The sequence below is a fragment of the Leucopleurus acutus genome, assembly GCF_964270905.1.
Source record: "Leucopleurus acutus genome assembly, chromosome: 11".
In the NCBI taxonomy this organism is placed as follows: Eukaryota; Metazoa; Chordata; class Mammalia; order Artiodactyla; family Delphinidae; genus Leucopleurus; species Leucopleurus acutus.
The window spans coordinates 15,023,071-15,036,298 of record NC_139152.1 but is presented as its reverse complement, the minus strand read 5'-3'; the positions used below and the strand labels follow the sequence as shown (position 1 = coordinate 15,036,298).

The following is a 13,228-nucleotide window of genomic DNA, read 5'->3' as shown; positions in this document are numbered from 1 at the left end:
CTGATCTAAATCATTTTGAATTAGTAATTCCAGAGAAACTGGCTGGTCACATAAGGAAAAGAAATTGAGATTGGTCATGCCAATACCTTTTCATGACCCAGTTGACAAGCTGAGCATGAGGTCTGTTTCTAAAGCCACTTCTACATTTTGCTTTACAGTCCCACTTTCAATAGTCATGATTTATATTGAGCTATCTCAATTTTAGAATAAAATGTCTCCTTGAGGGCTTCCCTGGTGGCGCAGTGGTTGAGAGTCCGCCTGCCGATGCAGGGGACGCGGGTTCATGTCCCAGTCCGGGAAGATCCCACATGCCGCGGAGCGGCTGGGCCTGTGGGCCATGGCTGCTGAGCCTGTGCATCCAGAGCCTGTGCTCCGCAACGGGAGAGGCCACAACAGTGAGAGACCCACATACCGCACAAAAAAAAAAAAAAAAAAAAAAAAAGTCTCCTTGATTTCCTCATTATGCCAAATACAGCTCACTATACAGTTCCAAGGAGGTTTTTATTGAGATGGAAGTTTTATTAATCACAAATGATATACTTACTGTTTTGGAAACAGCGGAAGACAAGTCCAGGCCAATAAATCCGCATTGTTCGTTGCACAGGTAATCCCAAACAGTTTTATAGTGAGCATGGATTCCCTTGGAAGTGACTTTATTTCAAGAGGAAAATTGATTCTTAAAATAAAAGAAAGAAGTAGGTTATCTACCCATTTGCAACCATGTTTTCATAAATATTTCCTTGTAATATAATGTTATATGACAAAAATATTTTAACTATTTGAATCGAGGCATCCTCTTAAATTTTGTGTTGTATCTTGTAAAAGTAGAAATATAGCAGAAGTACATAGAGTAATGAGATTGATTACTCTATGGGGATTGCTATAATTTTGATATATAAGTTTATTTTTAAAAATTACAATAACTTGAGCAATTACAATTACATAATAAAAGAATGGTTAACATTGTCTTAGGGAATGGGGGGACGGCAGGAAATAACTCATAATGGGTCTTAAAGAGTAAGTTGGTTACAATCAGATGGAGATTTGGAAAAGAATATTCCAAGAAAAGAAAAGTGCATAGACAAGGGCATATATGCATGTAGCTGAGGAGTGGTGAGCAGCTCATTGTGGCTAGAACACAGAATGTAGTCAAGGTGATCTGTAAAGTTATGGAGGATGCAATTAGAAAGACAGGTGGTTGCTAGGATGTTTAAGAACTCTGTATGCTAGGCAAAGGGATCTGAGATTTTTCCTAATGGCAAAAGGAAATGTTTAAATGAGAGAGCTAAAAGCATAGAGAGTTGTTTATAATTTTAAATGTGGACTATTCTGGGTGATAATGAGATTCCAGGAATTTGGGGGCTGATTGCTGAGATGTAACAGACAATACAATTCCTGGATATGTCAAGGTGAATCAAACTCAGACCCTGGATGGATTGTAGATATGGACAAAAAAAGTGGCTAAGGATAAACACAAGATTGTTAATAGTGGAAAAAACCTTGAATTTGGGCATTGAATCCACCAATATATATGAGACTGCCTAGAAGGTTATAAATGATACTGTAAGATTGGGAGGGGTACACCTGGGTGGTAGAAGTATCTAAGAAGAAAGGGCTTTTGACAGAAAGTTGAGAGTGTGATCTGAGGTCCCTAATCATGGACAGGAAGAAGGATACAAGAGCCTCAAGAGAAGTATGGGGCTTAGGAGAGGTCTATTTATGAGACAAGAAGACATTTTTCAAAAAGTTGAGATGGGGGGAATATGTTCACTAGAAGATGAGAATGCTATGAAGAAATGGGAAAACTGGAACAGACATTAGCATGTAGGGGAAGATTAATGGGAACTGATTCACCAAGGAATGGGAAGAAGTAAAAGGAAAGTGACTGGAAGAGCAAATGGGCAATTTGTATTGGATGATATCTCATGCCGTTAGGTGTGAGGAGTATGAACAGAATCCACTGGCCTTGTAATTCCCAGTTGAACTTTGAAGTCAACTTGTTTTAGCAGTGGGTGATTATTAGAGGACTGATTGTGACCAAAGTCTATTATCCAGTTGGAAAGTGCTTACTGAGGTTGGCCCAGGTGAGGCCTCAGGTAGTATCGAGTGTCTTCTCACACAAGAAGTTGGCTGTCTAATCTGGATATGGGCAGCAGTCCTTACTCAGTGTGTAAAATAAGAGTTTGGTGACCTCCTTTTGTGTGTGGCTAGGCAGCATTCAGCCTTAGGAATGAGGAGGAGTTAATTCAGCCCAGTGATCATAACTGATTTTGAGGAAGTACACATCTCTCCCCTCAACATGCTGTTCTCTGAGATAGAGAGGTCCAGACCCAGGTGGCAGTAAGACATCTAACAAGAGGAAAGACAGAAGGGCTATTTTAGAGTTTGAATGGATAACTAATATTTGACTAACAGCATATTAGTGGAATAGGACAATGAAGAATTAAAGATGAATTCCAGGCTTCCAGATTATGTTGTAGTAGATTACCTTTAACAGATAGAAAACACAGAGGAGCATGGGGTAGGGGATATATGTGCGGTTTAGGGCATGATGTCATTGAGTTAATAATAACTCAGAGATGTCAATATGTAAGCTATGAGTGGAGAAGATGAATCAGAGGCTTGGATTTGCATATATGTGCATTCAAATATTGGCCCCATGACTAAACAGATGTTCTTCTTTGAGTGATGAATTTAACCTTCCTAAGCCTTGTTTTCCTTATCCATAAATGGAACGAATATTACATAACACAGTATGTGGCAAATGGCAGGTTGTATATCAGCCTTATATTCAGTATTCTATCAACAATGTAAAAACTTATATTAGCCATTGTAGACAGATAAAATATAATTCTAGTTAAAAGTAAGGAAGGGAAATAACGACTAGAGTAAAAAAAATTATTTTACAAGATTAGTGAAATTTAGACTATTGAAAGTTAAATTATTACACACTTAGACATCTAAAGCTAAAAGTCTCTTTTCTTTCATATTCCTTCATGGTCATAATATTCATTCAATGTAATGTGAACATATTTCTCAGCTTAAAAGAAGCTCTGAAACTCAACATAAAATGTTGATGATTCTGTGGAATGCACAGTAATTTCTTGAATATTCTCTCTTTTACCTGTAATTGACTTGCTATTCAGTTTTCATATTGCTGTGGTAGGATGGAAGCTATAATTTCACTTTATTTCTCACATAATCTGGAAAGTTCTTTTTTCCATTGAGTCTGGCTTCTTCATGTATAACTTCACTTATTAGTGAGCTTTTCATATCAAGAATGACAAAAAATTCGATAAGTTACAGTGGATAGTTACTTCCAATCTCCATTCTGTCATTTTTATTAATAAAGATAAATTCTTCTAGGGTAAGAATATATGCTTTACAAATAGTTATTTATTCATTTCTTGAATAGATATGGATTTTTGAAGCCAGAATAATCTCAGAGTCACTGAGAAATCTTTTTTTATTAACTTCTACATGGCTGTTGAAAAATCAAAGGAATGAACTTTTACACAAAACAAGGAAGAAAAATACTTTAAGAGACAATTCAATAAGTGAAGTCAGATTGCTTCTTTATATCCAAGCTGTTGGCACAGACCTCAAGTTTTAACCATATGTTTGCCTTACTCTGCTGTTTAAAAATGAGTAAGCACTAAAATTTTTCTTAAACATTCTTTTCTTCTATATGAGACAGCTTTTCTAAAATCAGAATAAGTTTTTGATAGTGAAAATGGAAGATTTAAAAAGTCACATTGTATAGAACTCCCTTATTAACACTAATATAAAATAACAGACCATTGTAAGGACTTTGACTTTTATCTGAGTGAAAAAGGGAGCCATTGTAGGATTATAAAACAGAAGAATGATGTGGCCTGACTTACATTTTAAAAGAGGTTACTTTAACTGCTATGTGAGAAGGATTCTAAAGGTGCAAGAGAAGTAGGGTGACTATTTCAAGGCTACTGTAGGAATACAGGGTAGATATGATGGTGGCCTAGACCAGTGAAAGTGATGAGAAGTAATGTTCTGGAAATATTTTGAGGAGAGAGACAGTAGGATTCCTGGACATCGTGTTCTGAGAGAAGGAAATTTAGGCTAAGGATCTGACCTGAACAACCGATACTGGAAATGATCATCCAGAGTGGCCATCCATGGGTGGAACAAGTTTGGAGTGTAAGATCAAGAGTTTAGTTTTAGACATGTTGAGTGAGTACGTGTGAAGTTTGTGACTGATGCCTGTGTTGGCGAAATAAATTTGGGAGTTGTTGGCATACAGATGGCATATAAAGCTATGTGACTATAAGAGAAAACTAAGGAGTAAAGATAGATACAACAGAAGAGGCTTTAGGGTTAAGACTATGATCAGTCTGGGAGAAGAAAAGAATATGGAGAAGGAATGCCCAGTGAGGGAGGAGAAAAGCTTAAAGAATGTGGGAGCCAGCTCCTACCAGATCATGTAAGATGAAGACTGAGAAACAAATATCAGATTTAGCTTTGCAGGTCATGAGTGACTCTAATGGTCAATTTCAGTGGAGCAGAGACGATGAAAGCCTGATTGGAGAATGCATGAGAGCAGAGGAAAAAAATGGAAGAACGTGAATACAGACGACTCCTCGGAAGGGTTTTGCTGCAAAGTAGAGGGGAAAAATGTCATGGCTGCTGTTGAAAAAAAGAAGTAGAGTTTTGGTTTTTTTTAATTTAAGATGTGAGAACTATTTGTAGAATATAAATACTCAGCCCAAGATTTTATATGTTGTAAGAAACAGTATGAAAATCACAGTAAAAACCTCAGCTTTGGAGTCAGAGTGGGTCTGAGCACTAGTTCTGTCACTTACTGGTTGTGGGACCTGGGGCAAGTTAATTAAGCTTCATAAACATTAATATTCTGATCTGTAAAATGGAGACGACAGTATCCTGTTCCTGTGAGAAACTCTCACAGGAAAAATAACAATCATGCACTCTCTTTTTTTAATTTATTTTTAAAATTTTTTACTTATATTTTATTTTTTATTTTTTTAACATCTTTATTGGAGTATAATTGCTTTACAATGGTGTGTCAGTTTCTGCTTTATAACAAAGTCAATCAGCTATACATATACATATGTCCCCATATCTCCTCCCTCTTGGAGATCAGCTCGGTGCTTTGTGACCACCTAGAAGGATGGGATAGGGAGGATGGAAGAGAAACACTCATGCACTCTTGAAGGAAGAGAAGAAAAGTATACCAATGAAGTTATTCCAACAACACTAATGATTTTCCATTTATTTTGAGATTTTTTTCTTTGACTTTAGAATTAGATTTTCCCCTTGAATTGTTTAAATAATAGCACATATCTGTCAGTTGAAAATGAATCTGACTTTTTGAAACAACCAGGAATGTTTTAATTAAGTCAGAAGAATAATTCTAGTAATTGGGCTGGTTAACGCATTTTTGAGGAATCACTTATTATACAAAATTCATTCACTTTCCAAGCTACACTTCCTGGACTCTTACTCTGTCTGGTGCTGCTTTATCTGCTAGGGATAAAATTTTAAAATTTGAAAACAAAAATCTTTGTATCCTTTAGCAGAAGCAAACAGAAATGTAAACAAACACATTCAGTAAGCGACCATAAGACAGTACTTTGAGGTTCAGACCAAACGAAAAAAGAAAAGGTGGCCAATTTTTACAGAATGATACAGGAAAGGGTTTATAGAGAAGGTGGAGGAGTGTTCTGGAAGATAATTAGGAGTTCCCAAAGTAGGCAGTGAAGACACTGTCCTTCTGACAGATGGATGACCCCTAGCAGAGGCATGATTTCTCAGTTCATAGGGTAAGTAGATCAGACGCAGAGAGTGGCTGGCTGGGTGCATGGGCAGACAGTGGGGCTAACTCCAGAGATGAAAGTGCAGAGATAGGCAGGGACCAAACCACAGAGGGCCTTGTGTGCTATGCTAAATTACTTGTATTTTACCTTATAGGAATTGGGGAGCCACTAAAGAATTTTACAAGCAGAAATGATTCTGTGCAATGGAAGGGGATTTTGTAATTGAAGGTCAGGTTTTCAAGAAGAGATAAAGGTTGTCACAGACCTAGAAGAAGGAGGATTTGCTTTGGAGTACGTAAGAATTGAGGAACACATGTTATGCCTCAGGACTCAGTCTCCATTGATTGTGGTAACACTAAGAGTGGGATAGATGGTACTATTCTAACACCATCTTCAGAGTCCCAGAAGTTTTGGCTCATATATATCAATAGGACAGTACAATATTGGGAGTCAAATTATCTCCTAAGAAAGCCTGATCTTCTGAAATGGCTGATGGATAGTAGGCTGGGGAGTTTGCTTCTACTTGTGGTGGGAAGAAAATTGGTTCTCAGCGGATCAGTGGAGACTCCAGAGAAAGGACAGCAGAGCAGTGTCATGGGAATAGCAAGGAAAAGCAATGGTAACCATATAAAAACCATAGATGGAGCCTAGGAGCCCCCTGAGATTCTGAGTAAAGCAAAGGCTTGAGGTGGGAGGCAGAGAAGAAGAGGAAGGCATGGATAGTGTCAAGAAGGTACTCTTCCTTCTTCATTTAATAAATCTCTATAAAATTATGAAGTGGGAGTTGCTTACCCCAAATTAGGTGACAGTTTACACAATGCATAGATAATTACTGTTCAAAAACTTGATTGTTTAAACAAATTTATAACTGGCTTTTGGGGAAAAATGGAGACTACATATGTTATTAGGTGATTTCTTTCTTCTTTGTTATATCTGGAATCTACCTCCCTCTAACCCCAGGTAGAGGGTATTCCTTTTATCCACAGTCTGTGAATGATTAATAATTCTCCCTTTCCCAATTTCCCTCTTTGAGCAGTTCAACACACGTAGATTGGACACTTATCTAGATTTTTAAATGGACCTTTAATCTGCTGAATTGAAATCAGTTATCTATTATACCTAGCATATTTATCACATCACTGAATCAAATCAACTGACAATATTTTTAAAAAATCATACCCTTCACTTAAGAAAAGGGTGAAAAAACCCCTGATCTTTATTAGACAAATGATCCTGCCAGAATAAAGATTAAACTTACGTTTCATTCCAGTTGACCAAGAAAAAAAACAATTTTTTGACTGGAATATTTCTGCGGTTTCTCACTTGGCACAGTTTCTTTCCAGCATATGTAAGCCAACAGGAAAAAGAAAATGCTTTATACCTAAAAAGAAACAACATTGATTCAATAAGCTGAACGCTATAAAGGAACCAGTTTTCTATATGGGTCAATTATTTTTATAGTTAAAAGTCAAATGAAATGATAAAGTGCTATTTGCTTGTATAGAGTGTACTTTAAAAATTACTAAGAATTTATGTTTGGTGACTTCAGCAAGATTGCAGAATAAGAAGCCCTAGACCCTCCTTCCCCCCTGGAGACACCAATTCAATTTCCTTTGCGAGAAATCCAGAAACATGTTAAAAGGCTCTTGCACCACAGGCAAGTGCAAAACCGGCCACATAAAAATCAGCAGGAAAATTCATGGCACTCATTTTGCAGAGCTCCTCCTCACAGCAGAGTGGGATCAAGAGGAAACTCCCAGCTCCCAGCTTCTCCCTTGGCTGGGAAAGAGAAGACTAGAACATGTGCCTAACATTCAGACTTTTTAGGGGTCTATCCAAGGGACTGGTTTCTCTCTTGCTGAATCTAAATGCAGAATAGGAATGGGTGCCAGTTTGGAGGACTCTGAGAACAAAGGCAATGGTTTGAACTAGCACAAACTCACTCACCACTTCCCCCCAGCTCAGTGCAAAATGAATAGGAGAAAACCCCCAACTCCCAGCTTCTCCCTTGGGAAAGATTTGGATTGTGATTCCAATGTTGCAGCTTTTTTGGGGGGTGCTGCCTGAGGGACTGGTTTCTGTCTCAGAATGCTGACAGGGTATGATATACTCTAAATGCCTGGGGACCATGGATTTAGGAGAACAAAGAAGAGCTGGGAGGCTTGCTGCCACTCCAGAGGATATGTGGGGCAACAGAAGAGGTTGATGCAGCTTGATGGTCTCTGCATTGGCAGGAAGAGAGGGGAGCAGGGAAAGTGTAGTGTGCATCACAGAAGCCCAGGGAATATGCATCTACAGAAAATATTTGAAAGGCCCCGCATATCTCTAGCTGGACTGATTGGTAACATTCTTCCCCTATATGAAACCACTCCATAAAGACCAGGAGAGGTAGCTGTTTTTTTCAAATGCTCAAATCCCAATACAAAGTAAAACAAGGTATACGAAGAAAGAGGAAAACATGGCCCAAGCAAAGGAACAAAATAAATCTCCAGAAACGAATCTTAAAGAAATGGAAGTATATGAACCACCTGACAAAGAATTTTATATATAACAAAATGAGAACATCAAGAAAGAGATAAACGTATTAAAAAGAACCACACAGAAATTTTAGAGCTGAAGAATACAATAACTGAATTGAAAAAAAATCAGTAGAGAGGTTCAAGGGCAGACTTGATTAAGCAGAAGAAAAAAATCAGTGAGCTCAAAGATAGGTATTTGAAATTATTCAGTTAGGGAAACAAAAAGAAAAAAAATGAAGAAGAGTGAAGAAAGTCTAAGGGACTTATGGGACACACAGGACAAATATACACATTATATGAGTCCCAGGAGGAAACAACTGAAAGGCGGAAAGCTGATATGAAGAAGTAATGGCTGAAAACTTGTAAATTGTCAGTAAGGAAATAGACACTCAGTTTCAAGAAGCCCAACAGACCAAACTAGGATGAGCCCAAAGAAGACCACACTAAAATGCATTAAAATCAAACATCAAAAGTCAAAGACAGAGAGAGAATTTTGAAAGCAGCAAGAGAAAAGTGATCTGCCACATAAAAGAGATCTCATCAGTCTTTCAGCAGATTTCTCAGCAGAAACCTTAAAGGCCAGATGGAGTGGAAATGATATATTCAAAGTTCTGAAAGAAAAAAATATAATTATATCTGGCAAAGCAGTCCTTCAAAAATGAAGGAAAAATAAATACTTCCTCAGGTAAAAAGCTGAGGGAGTTCATCAGCACTAGACCTGACTTACATGAAATGCTAAAGGGAGTCCTTCAAGTTGAAATGAAAAGATGCTAGACAGCAACACGAAAGCATATGAAAGTATAAAAGCTTACTGGTAAAGAAAAATATACAGACAAATACAGAATACTGTAAGACTGTAATGGTGGTACATGAACAAGTTTTAACTCTGGATAGACTATAATGGACAAAGTATGGAAAAACTTTAATAATAAAAATATATAAAATATAAGAAGATGCCATTTGTGATATCAGTAACATAAAGTGTGGTGAGGGGAGAAGAAAAGAGTAGAGTTTTTGTATCTGATTGAAGTTGTTATCAGCTTAAAACAGTGTTTTAAATATAAGATGTTTTATGTGAGGCCCATCGTCACCACAAAGAAAACACCTACCTATAGAAGATAAACAAAAGAAAATAAGAAAGGAATTGAAGTATGCCGTTACAAAAACTCAAAAGAACACAAAGGGAAATGGCAAGAGAGGAAAAGAGGGACAAAAATGCTACAAGATAGAAAACAATGAAAAAATGAAAATAGAAAGTCCTTCCCTATCATTAATTACATTAAATATACATTAAATTCTATAATCAGAAGACACAGCATAACTGAATGAATTAGAAAACAAGATACAACCATACGCTGTCTACAAGAGATGTACTTTAGATTTAAGGACATCCCTGAAAGTGAAAGGACAGAAAAAGATATTCTATGTAAATGGTAATCAAAAGAGAGCAGCAGTGGCCATACTTATATAAGACAAAATAGACTTTAAGTTAAAACTGTCACAACTGACAAGGACATTATATAATGATAAAGGGGTCAACTCATCAAGAGGATACAACAGTTGTAAATATACATGCACCCCAAATTGAAGCAAATATATTAAGCAAACATTGACAGAATGAAAAGGAGAAATAGACAACAACACAATAATAACAGAAGATCTCAATATTGGTTATAATGAATAGAACAAACAGACAGAAGCCCAATAAAGAAACAGAGGGCTTGAATAATACTATAGCCCAAATGAACCTAACAAATATTTATACAACAGTCCACCCAAGCTTAGGGCAATACACATTCTTCTCAAGTGCACATGGACCACAAAATAGGTCACAAAACAAGTCTTAACAAATGTGAGAAAATTGAAATCATGCCAAGTATATTTTCTGAACAAATAAAATAAAAGTAGAAATCAGTAGCAGAAATAAAATTGGAAAATTCTCAAATTAATGGGAATTAACACCTTTTAATTTCTCTTTTTTATTTTATTGAAATATAGTTGTACAATATTATGTTAGTTACAGGTGTAATATATAATGATCTGATACTTGCATACATTATGAAATGATGACCATGATAAGTTGAGTAACCATCTGTATGGGTAAAAAAAGTTATTACAATGTTATTGATCATATTCCTTATGCTGTATATTATATCTCAGTGACTTATTTATTATATAATTGGAGGCTTATGCCACTTAACCCCCTCACCTATTTCACCCCCATCCCCACCCCTCCCTTCTGGCAACCACTTGTTCTCTGAGAGTCTGTTTTCATTTTGTTTTGTTTTGTTTTTTAGATTCCACATAAGTGAGATGAATAAGTAAATGAATACTTCTGAACAACTAATGGGTCAAACAGAAATCAAAAAGGAAATTAGAAAATATCTTGAGACATGAAAATGAACACACACCATACCAAAACTTAGGAGATATAGCAAAAGCAGTACTAAAAAAAGAAGTTTAAAGCAATAAATGCCTACATTAAAAGAAGAAAGATCAAATCAAAACTACAATGAGGTATCACCTCACACCAATCAGAATGGCCATCACCAAAAAATCTATAAACAATAAGTGCTGGAGAGGGTGTGGAGAAAAGGGAATATTGTTGGGAATGTAAATTGGCACAGCCGCTATGGAGAACAGTATGGAAGTTCCTTAAAAAATTAAAAATAGAGCTACCATATTATCCTGCAATCCCACTCCTGGGCATATATCCAGACAAAACCATAATTTGAAAAGATACATGCACCCCAATGTTCACTGCAGCACTATTTACAATAGCCAGGACATGGAAGCAACCTAAATGTCCATTGACAGATGAATGGATAAAGAAGATGTGGTACATATATACAATGAATATTACTCAGCCATAAAAAAGAACGAAATAATGCCATTAGCAGCAACATGGATGGATTTAGAGATATCATACTGAGTGAAGTAAGTCAGACAGAGAAAGACAAATATATGATATCGCTTATATGTGGAATCTAAAAAAATGGTACAAATGAACTTATTTACAAAACAGAAATAGAGTCACAGATGTAGAAAACAAACTTATGGTTACCAGGGGGGAAAGCTTGGCGGGGGAGGGATAAGTTGGGAGATTGAGATTGGCATATACACACTACTATATATAAAATAGATAACTAATAAGGACCTACTGTATAGCACAGGGAACTCTTGTCAATACTCTGTAATGACCTACATGGGAAAATATCTAAAAAAGAGTGGATATATGTATATGTATAATTCATTCACTTTGCTGTAGAGCAGAAACTAACAAACCATTGTAAATCAACTATACTTCAATAAAAAATTTTTAAAAAGAATAAAATTTAAAAAAAAATTTAAAAAGAATTAAAAATTAAAAAAAAAAGATCACAATAATCTAAATTTACACTCAAAGAACTAGAAAAAGAAGAACAAACTCAGCCCAAAGCTAAAAGAAAGAAAATAATAAAGATTATGTGAAATAAAAAAAACAGAGAATAGAAAAACAATAGAAAAAATAAACAGAACTAAATTTCCCACCATATATAAATACTGAATACATGCTCTATGCATATAGCTTTATCTGTATTTATCTGGCTACATAGTGTTTCCATGTGAATTAAAATAATAAGCATATAGTAATGATTTAAAAATTATGAGAACATTCATTAGAGTGGCAATTTGTTAGATTATACATCAGCCTCTTAAAATTCTTCATAAAATTAAGAAAAAGCATAAGACAATTTTCCCATGGGTTTTAAAGAAACGCATATGTGAGACAGAGAGATGATAGAGTTTTTGTTTTTTACATATGAAGGTAAAATTTCCTTTATAATTAACTCTATAAATATTCGTACAGTTGTTATTTGCAAAAATACACTCCAAGATAAAAATTATTTCTCTTTTTTCTAAAATTGTTTCTTTTAGCCTTTCTTTGAGATGCTAAATGCAGTGGGTACAATAAATCCATTAGAAAATTACTATTCTCTTATCAACTTTAATTGATTTAATCAGTATTTTCTTATAGATTTAATCCATAAGGAATTTTAAAAAATTATTATAATATTACTCTAATTATGTTATTCAAGAAAATACTATATAACAGAGTCAACCTAAAATCTGGCAATGTTCCATGCATAAATGTGGTTAATTTCTATTGTAACTCAAATAACTCTTGGCTAATTCCCACTTTATCAATGTACTAATCTCACAAAATATTTACTGCTCACAACTTGATAGGGATCAAAGTGACTTTTTTTCTATTTTTAAATACTCCCCATCACCCTGTATGTGTGTGTGCTATCTTGCTCTGTGTTAATTGGCATTAGTCATTTAAACTCAAACATAAAAAATGAAAAATTTAGGGCAATCACTAAGTAGGATGAGCATTTTCTGTTTCCATAATGATACATGGACAACATACAGTTATTTTTAATATGGAGAATGGGAGAAGACTTGAGGGAAAAGGAATGTGCACTGGAAATAAAGTTGTAAATGATTTTAAGAATATGGATAAATCCATGCTGATTAAATTTCAAAATAAAATGTTTGCTCCTGCAAATAAGAACAAGGCAAATTATACTCAATTAGAAGCTACACAAAATTAATTAACCCTTTTGCAAAAACCTCATCATTACTTACCTGTGCACCCAGGTCTCTGGAATATTGTGGGCTGCATACACTGTGAAGCTAAGGTGGGAATGGAGCCCCAGATTTACGCAGGAAACACTATGCACAGGTGCGTTTAGAGGCTGGACATCTGCATAAAAGCTGCTGCAATAGATATCAATTAGGTGGTAGACGGAGGTAGATAGTTCAGTTGTCACTCTTTCTATCAAACCTAGGTGGGGAAAGGGATAGAAGTCAGGTCATCTGTGAAGGGCAATATTTATCATAAAACCATCTGTT

At 35.7% G+C, this 13,228-nt stretch overlaps 1 protein-coding gene across 7 annotated transcripts in view; it reads right to left on the bottom strand.

Annotated features, from left to right (window-relative positions):
* PIK3C2G (phosphatidylinositol-4-phosphate 3-kinase catalytic subunit type 2 gamma) overlaps nucleotides 1–13,228 on the bottom strand; it is a 364,032-nt gene that overhangs the window by 243,385 nt on the left and 107,419 nt on the right. For 6 of the 7 annotated variants that reach the window (XM_082849612.1, XM_082849613.1, XM_082849617.1 and 3 more), the window contains 3 exons: nucleotides 12,962–13,160; nucleotides 7,069–7,191; nucleotides 545–676 (listed from right to left, as the gene is read on the bottom strand). In XM_082849612.1, the coding sequence (XP_082705738.1) occupies nucleotides 545–676; nucleotides 7,069–7,191; nucleotides 12,962–13,160 (454 nt within the window). Of the gene's footprint in view, nucleotides 1–544; nucleotides 677–7,068; nucleotides 7,192–12,961; nucleotides 13,161–13,228 lie in introns of those variants that run through there. The other variant, XM_082849616.1, reaches the window with a different exon arrangement.